General features: G+C 41.4%; 2 protein-coding genes across 5 annotated transcripts in view; one reads left to right on the top strand and one right to left on the bottom strand.

The window, feature by feature from the left end:
- The first annotated feature begins 812 nt into the window (after positions 1–812).
- On the top strand, positions 813–1,370 carry LOC110149722 (cystatin-B). Its single transcript, XM_020912304.2, has one exon. It carries the CDS (start codon positions 852–854, stop codon positions 1,143–1,145), a length of 294 nt encoding a protein of 97 aa, XP_020767963.2. The 5' UTR covers positions 813–851; the 3' UTR covers positions 1,146–1,370.
- Positions 1,371–13,571: 12,201 nt separating this feature from the next.
- The window catches only part of LOC110149723 (uncharacterized), an 83,236-nt gene continuing 80,275 nt past the window's right edge, over positions 13,572–16,532 (bottom strand). For all 4 annotated transcript variants that reach the window (XR_011483892.1, XR_011483889.1, XR_011483891.1 and 1 more), the window contains one exon: positions 13,572–13,665. The gene's annotated coding sequence lies outside the window, so the exon portion shown is untranslated. The remainder of the gene's footprint in view (positions 13,666–16,532) is intronic.

The raw sequence follows: 16,532 nt of genomic DNA on the forward strand, positions 1-16,532 counted from the left end.
TGAGGTTATTCATATTTTTCCCAGCAATCTTAATTCCAGCTTGTGCTTCCTCCAGCCCAGCATTTCTCATGATATACTCTGCATATAAGTTAAATAAGCAGGGTGACAATATACAGCCTTGACGTACTCCTTTTCCTACTTGGAACCAGTCTGTTGTTCCATGTCCAGTTCTAACTGTTTCTTCCTGACCTGCATACAGGTTTCTCAAGAGGCTGATCAGTTAGCCTCAATTCCATAGCTGGAACCACAATTCCCCTGTTGGCACCTGCAAATTGCAAGCACGATTCCAAAAAAAGAACAGTTCTGTATGGTTCAGTTCAATTCAGTCACTCAGTTGTGTCCAACTTTTTGCGATCCCATGGACTGCAGCACTCCAGGCCTCCCTGTCCAGAACCAACTCCTGGAGTTTACCCATACCCATGTCCATTGAGTCGGTGATGCCATCCAACCATCTCATCCTCTGTCATTCCCACCTTCAATCTTTCCCAGCATCAGGGTCTTTTCCAGTGAGTCAGTTCTTTGCATCAGGTGGCCAAAGTATTGGAGTTTCAGCTTCAACATCAGTCCATCCAATGAATATTCAGGACTCATTTCCTTTAGGATGGACTGACTGGATCTCCTTGCTGTCCAAGGGATTCTCAAGTCTTCTCCAACACCACAGTTTAAAAGCATCAATTCTCTGGTGCTCAGCTTTCTTTATAGTCCAACTCTCACATCCATACATGACTACTGGAAAAACCACAGCTTTAACTGGATGGATCTTTGTTGGCAAAGTAATGTCTCTGCTTTTTAATATGCTGTTTAGGTTGGTCATAAATTTTCTTCCCGCTCCCACCCAGCCAGCCGCCAAGATGATGTGCGGAGCGCCTTCCGCCACGCAGCCGGCCACGGCCGAGACCCAGGCTATCGCCGACAAGGTGAAGTCCCAGCTGGAGAAGGAGAACAAGAAGTTCCCAGTGTTCAAGGCTCTGGAGTTCAAAAGCCAGTTGGTTGCTGGGAAGAACTACTTCATCAAGGTTCAAGTGGACGAGGATGACTTCGTGCACATCCGAGTGTTTGAAAGCCTGCCGCACGAGAACAAGCCCGTGGCCTTGACCAGCTACCAGACCAACAAAGGCAGGCATGACGAGCTGACCTACTTCTAGGCTTGATTTTGCAGCCCGTCACCCACGTGGGTCTCTGCTCTGCAGACCTGTCTGGGACCAGACGCGGTGCCCCTTGGGGTGGGGTGGTGTCTCTGCTGCCTGCTTTTACTGTGTTCGTTTTTTTCTCCCAATCCGTGATTTTAACGAAATTTCTTTCGAGGAGGGCTTGTGTTATCTTAAATAAATATGTGTTTTCTGTTTTCAAAAAAAAAAAAAACAAATAAATTTTCTTCCAAGGAGCAAGCGTGTTTTAATTTCATGGCTGCAGTCACCATCTGCAGTGATTTTAGAGCCTCCCAAAATAAAGTCTGTCACTGTTTCCATTATTTCTGTAGGGTAGGCTTGCAAAAATCAAACCTATTAGGCTACGAAAATATTTTGATGAGTAAATTAAATATAATGCTGAGCTCGAGAGACCAGAAAAAGGAATTGTTTAAAGAAATGGGGACATAAATGGCGAATCCAGAGGAAGTGGTATTTTGACTGGGGAAGACAAGTTGGTTTACAAAGCATGTGGGTCATTAGTCGGACAAGTCCTTTCAAACAACAGAAACTGAGCAATCAGTTGAAATGAGGAACCAAAATTTATGAGGAGGCAAGTCTGCTGAATATATGCATTTAAAAATCATCAAACATATAAAACCTTGATCATAGACACAGGTCTTGACAAAACCTGCTTTGGTTGGTTGGTTGGTTAGTCACTAAATCGTGTCTGACTCTTCTGTGACCCCATGGACTGTAGCCCGCCAGTCTCCTCTGCCCATGGGATTCTCCAGGCAAGAGTACTGGAGTGGGTTGCCATTTCCTTTGCCACAAGCTTAAACCATAAGGTTTCCAATGTACATGGTGAATGAGCCTCAATCTTAGTAACATAAAAAGAAACCTACTAGCAGGAGCTGAATAGAAGTGGTAGTCCAGGGCTTTCTCACTGAGAAATGTGTATACAGCTCTCACTATAGTCAGGTTGCTGATTTCTCTGGGCATGTCACTGAACTGGCTTGTGGATTCCCAGAGGTTAAAGAGCTTAAGTGGAAAACAGTTTAGTCAACCATGAAGGAGTGAAGTGAAAGTCGTTCAGTCGGGTCTGACTCTTTGTGACCCCATGGACTATACAGTCCATGGAATTCTCCAGGCCAGAATACTCGAGTAGGTTGCCATTCCCTTCCCCAGGGGATCTTCCCAACCCAGGGATCGAACCCAGGTCTCCCACTTTGCAGGCGGATTCTTTTACCAGCTGAGCCACAATGGAAGCCCCTAGGCAACCATAGGGGACCACAGTGGTGATCTGGGAGAAAGCACGCTGATTTTCCTTCTGTAGCAATTGAGAAATTTCTGAGAGAGAAGGACTTTATTCCCCATCCCCACACATACACTCAGGTTTAGGGAGATATAATTAGTATACAAAAAACTGGACCATAACCAATGTATAATATTTGGTGATTTGGGGGCATATGTATAAAACCTTGTTACCATCTCTGTAGTTCAGGTAATAAACATAACAATCACCTCCCAAAGCTTCCTTACATACCTTCCAACCCTTTTTCTCCTGTGGTCACATGAGATTTACCTTCTCAACAATTTTTTAAATTTAAATTTTAAATTAATTTTTATTGAAGTATAGTTGCGTTACAATGTTGTGTTTGTTTCTGCTGAAGAGCAAAGTGAATCAGCTCTGTGTTTACACATCTCCCCTCTTTCTTGGATTTCCTTTTCATTTACGTCACTATCAACCAGTTTAAGTATATAACCCATCTGCCATGCAAGGTTCAATCCTTGGGTTGGGAAGATCCACTGGATAGGGAAGTGGAAACCCACTCCAGGATTCTTGCCTGAAGAATCCTATGGACAGGGGAGCCTGATGGACCACAGTCCATGGGGTCGCAAAGAGTTGGACACGACTGAAGCAACCGAACACACACACACACACACACACACACATAGGTACAAAATTATACAGCAAATCTCGGGAACATAGTCATACTAATTAAAACGGACTCATCAAAACTCACAACCCTTTGGAACTGGGCCATGGCTTGATCAGGAAAAGCAGCATGTAACTTGGTGTGGAATCACTTAAAACAGGTGCTCCATGTCACTCACACAAACGCTATAGAAGAATTGCCTTCAAAAGTTAATCACTAACTAGAACCAAGAAGAGCATTCCCGGCTGCACTCAACACTAACGAGGGCTTGCAGAAATCTGCATAAACCCGCATGATTCCCTGGGGAATTCACCGGGTGTGGAGGAAGAAACTGCTTCAAGCAGTGATCTGACCCTTGAACAGAAATCTGACTTCATCGAAGGTCAACACTGACCAGTTGTTGGTCACTTGGTCAGATGCAGTCTCAGCCATTTAGCAGGAAGAACTGCGAGAGGCCAAAGCGCCAACTGCCTGGGGCCAACCCAGAGGTTTCAGCGCCAACCCCCAGAGGTTTCAGGCCTTTGCTGAGGGGAACTGGAGGAAGGCTGCATGGCTGGTCACTTTCCTATTCTGGTCATGCGCAGCAGAAAAGCTTTGCTTTGTCAAGAATGTTTGAGGTCAAGATACCGGGAAATGTGGCTGTTGGCACCAGGTATCTGGCGCAGTGGTAAAAAATCTGCATGCCAATGCAGGAAACACAGGAGATGCAGGTTGGATCCCTAGAATGGGAAGATCCCTTGGAGGAGGAAATGGCAACCCGCTCCAGTATTCTTGCTTGGAGAATTCCGTGGACAGAGGAGCCTGGTGGGCTACAGTCCACGGGGTCACAAAGAGTCGGACATGACTGAGCAACTCACACACATCAAATAGAATAATCCTGGGGATGCCCTGGTGGTCCAGTGGTCAGGACTTGGTGTTCTCACTCCTGGAACTGAGTCCAGGCCCTGGTTTGGGAACTAAGATCCTGCATGCTGTGTGGTATGACAATTAAAAAAAAAGAAAAAGAAGAATTCAGATGTTCACCTCTGCAGTGTGATTTCACCTTGCTGAGAGGCTCAAAGTATTTGCTCAAAATTACTACCTGGATCCCCTCCAGAAGTTCTTCGATCACAGAGGTGTTCTGCCCATTGTGTGAGTCCCTAGGTGCTTTCTTATCCAGAAAGAGGTGCACAGGATGTATCCCGTGGTGGGCAGGGGAGGAAAGGAAAGCCAGAAAGTGACTAGAGCAATGGGTCCATTTATTAGTATTTTAAGCAACAGACTCTCCTTTATTTTCCCAAATGAAGTTTTATGCACAACCCTGACCTAGAAAAGGAAACTTTTGGGATTTGAGGCTAGATGTTTGGGATTTAGGTCCTTCCTATTGGACACTGCCCCCCGCCCCCCCACCTTTGCCCCCCAGGATTTGACCCTCCTAAATTTTGAAAATTATTACAACTGAGATGAATTCCTTTAACATAGTGAGTGTTCTCTTTGGAGCTGTCAAAACCCATGCAGTGATGACTAGGTTAAGGCATAATCTGATTTAATAATCCTTGGTATGAATTAGTTTAAATCGGATTTCTGTTTTTTCCTAGTAACTGGCTAAAACAAATACACCAGAGAATGCTAATTTTAATAAAATAGAGGGAAAATGAGTTTTCATGCGTTCGGCTAATGTGAGGTGGGGTAGACATGATGGAATCTCTTAGGAGGGACTCGGCACTAGATTTGGTTAGAAGAGACAAAAGGTAGGATATGGTGACTGTCAGGAGCAACCTACTGCCACCTCATGTGTCACTTAAGCCATTTACTGACTATATGACCCTGGGCAAGTCACTTGACCTCTCTGTGTCCTGGTTTCTTCATTTATAACGTAGCCATGATAGTAGCACATATCTTCCAGTGTTGTTTTCAGATCAAATGAGTTGACATTTTTTAAGCCTTAGAACACTGTCTGAAGCACAGACAGCACTCTTCCTATTTTTTTTTAAATTTTTTTTTACTCTTCCTATTTTTTTGGCCACACCACGTGGCTTGTGGGATCTTAGTTTCCTGACTGGGGTACTATGCCAGTGATTGAGAAATTGGTCTAAGATTTAGAGATATTGTGTAAACTCACTAATTCTGATCATCATGATTACGTTGGCTACTACTCTCGTTTTAACTCTCCCTGTGATTCCGTAGTAGAAATGTGGAAGTACAGAGTCATACTGTGAAATGAGGCCATAAAAGGCATTAAGTCCAACCACTTGTCTGGTCCTGAGGGTATTCTTGCCAAATAGAATTCAGTCTATGATTCAACCCTACATTTTGAGGGGGGGGGGCGGGGCAATCTTTTTAAATTGAGGGAATAATTGCTTTAGAATGTGTTGGTTCCTGCCATATAATAACATGAGTCAGCCATAAGCATACAGTGAAATGACAAAGAGATATGTTACAGAAGAAGGAAGAAGGTAAAAACCTACAAGACCAAATAAATGAAGAGGAAATAGGCAACCTATCTGAAAAAGAATTTAGAGTAATGATACTAAAGAACTTTACCATTTCAACTGAGAATCAGCTACTAAAAGGTACTGACATAGTTTACACCAGAAAAAAGATGTAGTAAGCCTGTTCTGAATGTCGAGGTCTTGACTTTGTGTGTGTGCTAAGTTGCTTCGGTCGTGTTCAACTCTTTGTGACCGTATGAACCACAGCCTGCCAGGCTTCTCTGTTCATGGGATCCTCCAGGCAAAAATACTAACCCAGGGATCGAACCCTCATCCCTTGCATCTGGCAGGTTCTTTACCACTAATGCCACGTGGGAAGCCTGGAATACAGTCTCAATGAAACTAAAAGATATCATGGGACAGTCAGGTATCCCAGGCAACTGATGAGACTTAAATGTTCCCTAGGTCAGAACTTCCCTAACTATACCGTATACCCACATCATGTGCGGGTGTTATTGAAAATGCAGATTCCATAGTTGGGGAGGGGGCAGCTGAGATTCTAGACTTCTAATAAGATTCCAGGTGATACTGATGCTGCTGGTCCAGGCACAAGGGACCCCAATACCCTCCCCAGAGCTGGCAGGAGAATGCTAAATAACAATGTTACTAAACTTTGTTCAATGAGGTAAAGTATATGGGAAAACTATCAAGCCCCAAACACAGGCCACATACTATATTAGCAGAATCCCTTTGGCTTCTTATCTCATTTTAGTTCCTGGACTGTGTATGGCAAACATGAAATACCATCATCAACAACAACAAAGACTTGTGTTTATCCCTGGTCCATCTGTCTCCTGTCTAAAAACACACTCCCCACTGAAACATCTTTTGAGCTTTGGGAAGCCGTGAAAGGTGTGGTTATATATAAACAAACACCAAAGAGGAAAGATGGATACACACATGGCAGGTGGTAAGGAAAAGCTTGCAGAAAAGAACCAGAGGACATTTGCTAACCAAAATAAACATCTATATAATAACTATTAATACTATTTACCTTTGAGTTCAGACTGGGATACTCAGCTCAGAAAGTGATCATATATTTTCCACATTTGTAAATGAGAGATCACTTATTTGCATGAAAAGATGATATGAATAAATGAATTAAATATACTATAAACTACCCCTTATGTCAGGGCAGGAATGGGGGTTAGAATAGGTAATGGATACACACCATTATTGAATACCTGCTTTATAAAAACTGCTTTAGGGACTTCCCTGGATGTCCAGTGGTTAATCTTTGCCTTCCAATTCAGGGGGTGTGGGTTCAATTCCTGGTTGGGGAGTTAAGATACCGCATGCTTTGTGGCCCAAAATCCAAAACATAAAACAGAAGCAGTATTGTAAAAACTGCTTTACATGGATATCATTTAGTTTCCACTCAACCTCAAGGAATAAGTACAGGGTTAATGTGCCCACTTCATGGTTGAAGAATCTGAGACTCGGAGAGGTTATACAACTCAACTAAATGTATATACTGACAGAACCAGACTCTACAATCCATGTTTCTATCATAAAACTTCATAGTATCAGTCCAATACACTAAAAACAATAGATTTCGGTTTCGATGTGGGTTTGGGATTTTGAGAACCTAGAAGAACTATAACCATGAGCAAGTGAGGAGCATATAGGAAAGGCCATATTAAAGGCAAGTGCTTTTCAAGTTAAATTTTTCTTTTTAGCTGCATTGTATGGCATGTGAGATCTTAGTTCCCCAATCAGGGATTGAACCCTTGCCCCCTGTGGTGGAAGCTTGAGATCTTAACCATTGGACCATGAGGGAAGTCCCTGAAGATAATATAAACATAGAACATTCAAACAGGATACAAATTTTGCTAAGTGAAAAGTAAAATCTCTTTTGTTTCCCGTCTAGAAATGGAATTGTTGGGTCAATGATTCAGAATGAATGGAGCCCCAGCCATAGGCTGTTGTAAGGACCCTCCCAGTGAGTTGGAAGCACAAAGAGCTTGACAGCTCCACCTGAGATCCTCTAAAAGTAAATCCTACACACTGAAGCTGCTGCCACACAACCTATTTGATTTTAAGGTTCCTTTCCTTTCCTTTCCTTTTTCAAAGTGATCTTGAATCTACAAGGATTCATTAAAAAAAAGAAAAGCAAGTGGCATCATTTTTCACCAGCTCATGGGTGATATATCTGAAATCCCAGGACAGAGTTGGTGAATAGATCAGGACCATATCCACCTGTCTGTGTTCCTAGCAGAAGCATCATGTGTCTGTGAGTCACAAGACCTGGCTGGCTGCTTCTGGCATGTTCACTGAATCTCAAATCTGCAGCTGATAGGGAGGCTGCAAATGAAGCACTATGTTTTTTTAAATTTGTTTTCCTTTGTTTTGTTAATTTTTTATTTTATTTTTTTAATGGTCCTGGATAGAAATTTTATTTGATGTGCTATTTCCTAGGACCTGTGGGCAAGTTTGTGCATTTTCAGGGATTTCTAGTGGCTTCTTGTTGGATGCCAAAATGACACTGAAACTGTTGTAGTCTTGGTTAATGTCTTAGTGGTCAGTGATTGGAAATGACAGTGGGGTTTTGAGCAGACCGTGACGCCGCAAGAAAACAAATGGAAATACAAAGCACTTTGTCAAAGTCTCCTTGATAGCCTAAAACTGAAGATCACCTCTTTACCACGTAATTTAACATGGCAATTATTCACTGACAATAGTTCTTAAAACAGCGAAGATCAGAGAGCTTTCTTCTGCCAGTCACAGTTAGTAAAACTCGGTTAAGTTCACCTTGTTGTTATGTGAACACTGAGAGTAAAGGGGAAGAAGTTATGGCTGCATCAGCTGCCAAGCAGCACACTTTTTAGTCCTTACTGGAAACACTTAAAAAGCAGGACACATTCTTTTTACTCAGTCTTGTCTTCAAAACTCCATGAAAAAAAGTAGCCCTAGAATCACAAAATGAGGGAAAGAAAGGGGAACTGGGGTCAGTGGAGCATGAATATTGTTGAATGAAACTTAAATGCATTTTCCTTTTCAGTCTTTGAGCAAGTAGGTAACATTTTTTTTAAAAGAATTTTTTTGTTTCCAATATAAAGAAAGAAGGCATAGAGTATATTAACATACAAAATCAACTGGAGCATCAGGGAATAGTCTTGGCTAACTTCAAAGATTGGTGTTCTTAATACTGAAGATTTTTTTTTTGGAACATTGGGGATTTTAAACCAAGGAGGCAGAAATTCTGGACTGCAATTTCTAGAGTATTCATATCCAATTTCTAGACTATGGTTTCTAGAAAAAATATGAGTGGTCAATATAGTTGTCAAGTAGATTGACACTAAAAACATGATGATTTTCCCCTGATTATAATGAGGGGAATGTCATACATTTGGATGTAATATCAATTGTACTTTAAGGTAATAGGCAGTTTAAACCCCCAAACAATCGTTTGAAATCATGAGAACAAAGACAATGGCAAAAAAGAGCTAACCATGAGAAGAATGTGTGTGCATAGTCGCTCAGTTGTGTCCAACTCTTTGCAACCCCATGGACTGTAGCCTGCCAGGTCCCTCTGTCCATGGGATTCTCCAGGCAAGAACACTGGAGTGAGTTGTCATGCCCTCCTCCAGGGGATCTTCCCAACCCAGGGGTCAAACCCAGGTCTCCCACATTACAGGTGGATTCTTCACCATCTGAGCCACCAGGGAAGCCTATGAGAAGAATATAGAAAGTTGGATTTTTTTAAAAATAAATTGCACATAGTCAAAATCCTTCTGCTGTTTTTGTATCAATAGCTCATATTCTTCTCTAGTTGCAAGCTTTGGTAGTTGCAGCTCCCAGACTCCAGAGAACTGGCTCAGGAGTCGTGGCACACGGCTTTAGTTGCTTGGCAGCATGTGGGATCTTCCCGGGCCAGGGATCAAATCTGTGTCTCCTGCATTAGCAGATGGATTCTTTGCCACTGAGCCACTTTGAAACTCATAAATAGGAAGACAATGAAAGAAATAAACGGGAAGAAAGCTGGGTAGGGGGGAGTCCCTTCTAAAGAGACTAAAGATGAAGCTACAGGGAAGGACAAAAAAACTGACCTACTAACACCAAAAAGCTAATTTTCAGGTCCTTTCTCTCCTGTTCTAATACGTCCAAGTCTCTCTTTAGCCTTCCTGGATTTGTCAGAGAAAAGTGAATATTTTCTTCTTCATGTTTATAAAACCCTTTACTTTACTTGTACTTTTCTTAATGCTCCTACCAACTGTGTATGTATTCTCAATCTTTTTCTTTTTTTTTTTTCATTTTTTTGACTGTGCTGCATGGCATGCATTATCTTAGTTTCTTGCCCAGGGATCAAACCTGTGCCTCCTGCATTCAAAGTGTGAAGTCCCAACCACTGCACCACCTGGGAATTCCCTCAATCTCTTTTTTTCTCTTAAATTTTTGCTATTTTTTTTTTTTAAATTGAAACATGGTTGACATATAACATTATGCTAGTTTCAGCTGTGCTGCATAGTGATTTGACATTTACATACATTATGAAATGATCACCATGGTCTAGTAACCATCTGTCCCCATAGAGAGTTATGATAACACTATTGACTGTACTTCTTGTGCTGTATGTTATACCCCTGTGGCTTCTGCGTACCCTCTATCTTGAACCTAGTGTTACTAATCCAAACTGGTTCAATCCAAGAGATGAGGCATTGAGGCAAGGAATAGAACTTTATTTGAAAAGACCGCTGACCGAGGAGATGGCAGATAGTGTCTCAAAATAACCATCTCACTGAGGTCTGGGTGCTAGGTTCCTTTATAGATCAGAGACATGGGGTGGGGGGGAAGGTGAGGGAACAAAATAAGAAAGCCGTTAATCTTGCAAATATCTTCTAGAAGGGCAAAGCTCAGGCCGGGAGTATGTTAATTTCTTTCCCACCATCTACAGGTTGACAGAGTTCTGAAAAAATGCGCTTAACAGTCAGGCAGAGGGGCAAGGTGTCTGAGGCAGGCCATTATATATGATTGCTTTAACAAAAGCAAGTCAAAGAAACATTCCTAACATGGAGTCAGAATTGACCTCCCTGCAGCACTAGATGTGATAAGGAAGGAGCATTGTTTTGAGTTATTTAATCTATGCTGTTGTACATCGGACAAGTTACTTAAATTTGAAGAGGCCTCCCTGGTAGCTTAGATGGTAAAGAATCCGCCTGCAATGCAGGAGACCCTGATTCTTGGGTTGGGAAGATCCGCTGGAGAAGGGATAGGCTACCCACTCCAGTATTCTTGGGCTTCCCTAGTGGTTCAGCTGGTAAGGAATCTGCCTGCAATGCAGGAGACCTGGGTTTGACCCCTGGGTTGGGAAAATCCCCTGGAGAAAGGAACATCTTACCTACTCCAGTACTCTGGCCTAGAGAATTCCATGGACTGTATAGTCCACGGGGTCTTAAAGAGTTGAACATGACTGATAGACTTTCACTTTCAGCCTCTCTCTGTGAAATGAATGGATAGGTAACACATCAAATACACTAAAAACTGTAAGTAACAGAAGAGTTGGTCTGAGCTGGCTTAAACAGAGGTGTATTGGCTCACATAACTGGAAGTCCAGAGACTGAGCTGGCTTTGAGGTTGGTTTAATTAACTCCAGCTCCTGTTTCCTCGTTTCCCCTGGCTATGATCATCTCTGAGTATTGCCTCATTGTCAGTCATAGTATCATTTTCGATGACAAAACAATGGCAAGAATTTACAAGCTTCACATCCCTGTCTCACAATGTTGAGAAGAAAAAAGAGTGTGTCTTCAGGTAATCTCCTTTAAAAAAGGGATGTTATTTTCCTCCCTCAGTCGTGACCCCATGGACTGTAGCCCACCAGGCTCCTCTGTTCTTAGGATTTCTCAGGCCAGAATACTGGAGTGGGTTGCCATTTCCTTCTCTAGGGGATCTTCCTGACCCAGGGATCGAACCTGGGTGTCCTGCGTGGCAGGCAGTTTGTTTACCGAGGTTTTATTTTCCTCAAGGTTTCTAAAAAAATGTCTCTCCTTTTTGGCTCAAATTGGGTTCCATCCCAAAGCCTAATACCATCGTATCAGTCTGCTATGGCTGCCAAAACAAAATACCACAGGCTGGGTGGCTTAAACAACAGAAATTAATTTTCTCCCAGTTCTGTAAACTAGAGTCTGAGATCAAGCGGTCAGCAGGTTTGGTTTCTTCCGTGCTCTCTCGTTGGCCTGTAAATGGTCATCTTCTCCACATATCTTCACAGTGTCATTTCTCTGTACATGTCTGTGTCTGAAGTCATAATGAATTAAGGCAAGTCTAATAACCTGATTTAAATTTAAGGACCTCATTAAAGGCCCTATCTCCAAATACAGTCATGTTTTGAGTCACTGGCGGTTAGGACTTCAATGTATGAATTTGGGAAGCTCCCAATTCAGTCCCTTAACACCCATCTAACAGTAGGGATCTGGGTGAGCAGATTGGCTTAGGCTGAGATTCCAAACCAGTGAGGTCATTCCCACCACTAAGTCAAGCCTGTGGCCAAAACACATTGGCAGCATCTGAAAAGGTGAAAGACTGGGTGAAAATTGGGCTGACAAAGGGAATTGGAAAGCAACAGTGTTAACTATGGGTTTCCCTGATGGCTCAGACAGTAAAGATCCTGCCTTTAATGCAGGGGAAAGGGGTTCAATCTCTGGGTTGGATAGATCCCCTGGAGAAGGAAATGGCTACTCACTCCAGTATTCTTGTCTGGAAAATTCCATGGACAGAGGAGCCTGGTGGGCTACAGTCCATGGGGTCACAAAGAGTCAGACAGGATTGAGCAACTAACACTTGAGTGTTAACTATAAGAGGGTTGGTCTAAGGGGTTGCTGAAATCTCTTCTAGCTCTAAAACTCAGTGACTGACAATCCCAAATACTTTTCATCATAACGTACTAAAAGTTAATGCAAAGCAATAGCTGGCGATTTGATGACAGTAAACCAGAAAAACGGAGTCAAATGTTATACTGCCAGAGAATCCAGCAGGGCAATATGACATCCTCTTAGAGATAATGGCTCTCTCGTCTTTTGATTGTGGGAATGGAAAACAAGACCATGACTCCAGGGGATGACTCCAGGGGCTGCATGTATGGAGGGCAAGAGTCTATACTTCACCACAGCACAGTCTATACTTCATCATGTAGGATATGGTAAGAAGTATACAAATATCAAAAGATGCTGGGACTTCTCTGGTGGTCTGGTGGTTAAGAATCTGCTTGCCAATGCAGGGGACCAGGGTTTGATCCCTGGTCGGGAAGATCCCACCAGCTGGGAGCAGGGAGAAGCTACCCTGCACCCACAACTAGAGAGTAGCACCCTCCCCCACTCAACTAGAGAAAGCCCTCGCGAGGCAAAAAGGACCCAGCACAGCCATAAATAAGTAATAAACAAATTAATTAATTTAAAAAAGGATGCTGATAAAGACAGTTGACAAAGAAATTTTTCAGCCTTGAACTCGATCTTCAATTATGTTAGTTTAAAGCAAGAGAAATGAGTGTATTGTAGATTAAAATAATTAAATATCAACAGCATCATGGTTCAACCTAATAAAAAAACCTTTCGCATAGACCTTAAAGACACACAGCCTAAGACAAAGCAACAAATACAAAGGGTTTGTGAAAGAAAAGATATTTCAGAGCATGAATTCACTTTTGGTCTGATAGACCCCGATAGACTCCATTTACCTTACAATATAAAATGTTGATGATGGCAACCTTAACTAATAGAGAAAAAGCTTAATTATATTTTATATGGCCTGTTTCCTTTATCAAAGGGATATAGAATTCATCTAAAAGCATATAAAAAACTAGCAAAAATCATGGCTTTTATTTTTTTTTTAGTTTTGGCTATTTTAGATATCTTTCCTTATTTATACTAAATAACTGAATCCCCAGCTATAAATGGGAAAATATGACTTAGACATTTTTTAAAGAAGAATTTTTCTTTACTAAAGTTATTTCACTTTTATAGAAATTTTAGGTTGAAGAAATTTCTATTTATTATTTAATATCCCTCTCCTTAAAATTATGTTTAAGGGACTTGCCTGGCCATCCAGTGGTTAAGAATCCATGCTTCCGAAACAGAGGGTACAGGTTTGATCCTTGGTAGGGGAACTAAGATCCTACGTGCCCTTTGGAGTGCCCTAAAAAAAAAAATTGTTTGTTTTATGTAGGATTTAGATTAATTAGGAAAAATTGGAAAGCTCCCCCAAAATATTTCCTATAAATTTCCATTAATAAAAAATCACTTATGGCTCCTCAATGGAGAAGTTGCTCAGTAGAATCTCAGTAAAAGTTTTACATTCAGATTGCTTTGTTTATTTATTTGTTTTCCAAGAAAAATAAAGTATTATCTACACAGAATCTGAGAAACTTCCATTTCCGAGATATTTTTTGCAATACAGCAAGATTATTTGTTGCTAACCAAAGTTTTGGGCCAGTGCTATTGGTAGAACAACAGAGTGCTTAATTAAAACACAGAAGGATTCTTTCTATTTGAGAAATTAAAGAAAATCACATTTTTCTTTTTCAATTTCCTTAAGGTGATCCCTAAAGAATGTATTTCTGCTATTCAGTCACTAAGTTTGTTGAAGTTTAATTGCTTATGTGGCTCCAATTGACAAAACCAAAGTGCAAAAGTCATCTCTTTCCTCCACACAGATTCAAATGCTGGTCTGTATTACAGCTCACCGTGGGAGGTATTTATTCTGCAATTAAATGAGAGTGAGAAGAATGTTCTGAAGTTATTGCTTTAGTGCCTCTCCCACCAACCTACCCCCAACAACTTTTTAAAGATGATTAAAATCAAGGTTGAATGTGATTTTGGTAAAGTAAAAGTCTAGCCTTATATAAATTAGTTGAAAGTTAACAAAGATAAGTATTTGCATTTAGGTTCAAGTATGAAATGAGCACATGACCTGGAGGTAGGTTGTTCCAAAAATTCTGAAGATTTTGGTCAATCTAAAGCTTAAAATTGGGACTTCCCTGATGGTCCAGTGGCTAAGGCTCTATGCTCCCAGTTCAGGGGGTGTGAGTTCCGTCTCTGGTCAGGGAACTAGATCCCAGGTACTACAACTAAGACCCAGCACAAACAAATAAATATTTAATTTTAAAAAAGTCTTCTGTTAACAATAAAAAATAAAGCTTAAAATTAGTCCAAGTATGACATGACTATCTGGTATTGCAAAAAGAGAAGTATACTAAGACACTGACAAGTAAAATTCCTACTGTTCTATGAACTAATCAGGTTGCAACTGGGGCGTCTTCATAATCAAATTTTAAGAGCAATATTAAATTGATGAAATGAAGTGGGTGGGCAGACCAGAACACTGAGTTATGTGAGGAACAGTGTATGAAATGAGAGATGCTGAGGCTGAAGAAGAGGAGACTAAGAGGAAGAAAACCACTAAGATCCAATTAGCATCTTTTGTGTCAGGGAACTGTATTAGATGCCTTCTAGTGAAGTGAAAGTCATTCAGTTGTGTCTGACTCTGTGACCCCATGGACTTTACAGTCCATGGAATTCTCCAGGCCAGAATAGTGGAGTGGGTAGCCATTTTCTTCTCCAGGGGATCTTCCCAACCCAGGGATCAAACCCAGGTCTCCCACACTGCAGGCGGATTCTTTACCAACTGAGTTATCAGGGAACTCAAGATGCCTTCTAGAACCATGGTCAATTCTCAAAGGAATCCTTTGCCATAGGATTATCATCTCCATCTTTCCAGTGGCTTCTTATGATTAGGCAACTTGTCCCCAAAGTCTTAATTAGACAGTGACAAGAGTTGTGACTCCATCTCCTGCTTGTATGATATAAAAATCTGCATTTACTCTCTCATAGGCCACCATCACTGGTTCTAGGTTCTGGAGAAAATTATGCCTCAAGAGTTGCATCCTTCGGCCCTTTGTTCAACACTATTTAGGGCCCCTGAGTATATGACACAGCATGCCAAGAATTCTGCCAGAAGTCAGCCTCTGGCTTCTTAAACGAAAGAAAAATACGTGCCTCAATAACAACAGTGATGGGTGGGAAAAGTAACGTGAGCAGTACAGTTAATGTGCTTCAGGGGAAGAAATACAGCTCCTGAAGAAGAAATGTGGCATTTGAACTGGGCTTTCAAAGGCAGAGGGATTTGGATGTGTTGCGATGAGGCGGGGAGGGCATCCCAGGCAAAAAGCACACCGTGACCACGGGGAAATGCAATGCATGTCTAGGGAACATTAAATAATTTATCTTTTGTCTCTAACAAAGAGGATGAGAAGATTAATGAGGAATGAGTTGGAGAGATGGATTGATCCAGAGGACAGCAGTTCAGAAATACCAAGCTAATGGGTTCTGTAATGTTCTGTAGGCAATGGGGAGCCACGACTGATTTTTTTTTTTAAATTAGGGCAATTACAATGGCCTCTACAGGTTCTTTGTATAGAGAACATGCTGCTGAGCAGAAAAGAAAGTGAAAGTTGGAAGGCTTTAATTTCCCAACACAAGCTAATGAGAGCCTCAGTGATTGTACTGAGCAGGCTTCCTCCATTTCTTCCCTTTTTATTTTTAATGATATCTTAAAGACAAAACTTCCATTTTTTTTCACTTAGGTTATGATGCTTATTTTTTATTAAAAAATTTAAAATTTTTATACAATTTAAAATATTTTCATTTTAAATTAATTTTTATTGGCTTATAGTTGGTTTATAATGTCGTATTAGTTTCTCAGATGGTAAAGAATCTGCCTGCAATACAGGAGACCTGAGTTTGATCCCTGGGTGGGGAATATCCCCTAGAGAAGGGAATGGCAACCCACTCCAGTACGCTTGCCTGGAGAAGTCCATGGACAGAGGAGCCTGGCGGGCTACAGTCCACAGGGTCACAGAGAGTCAGACATGACTGAGTGACTAACACATCACATTAGTTTCCGCTGCACAGCAAAATGAATCATTTAAACATATATCTACTCTTTTTTTAGAATCAGTTCCCATATAGGCCATTACAGAATATTGAATGGAGCTCCCTGCGCTG

The sequence above is a fragment of the Odocoileus virginianus genome, chromosome 27 (genome assembly GCF_023699985.2).
Source record: "Odocoileus virginianus isolate 20LAN1187 ecotype Illinois chromosome 27, Ovbor_1.2, whole genome shotgun sequence".
NCBI lineage: Eukaryota > Metazoa > Chordata > Mammalia > Artiodactyla > Cervidae > Odocoileus > Odocoileus virginianus.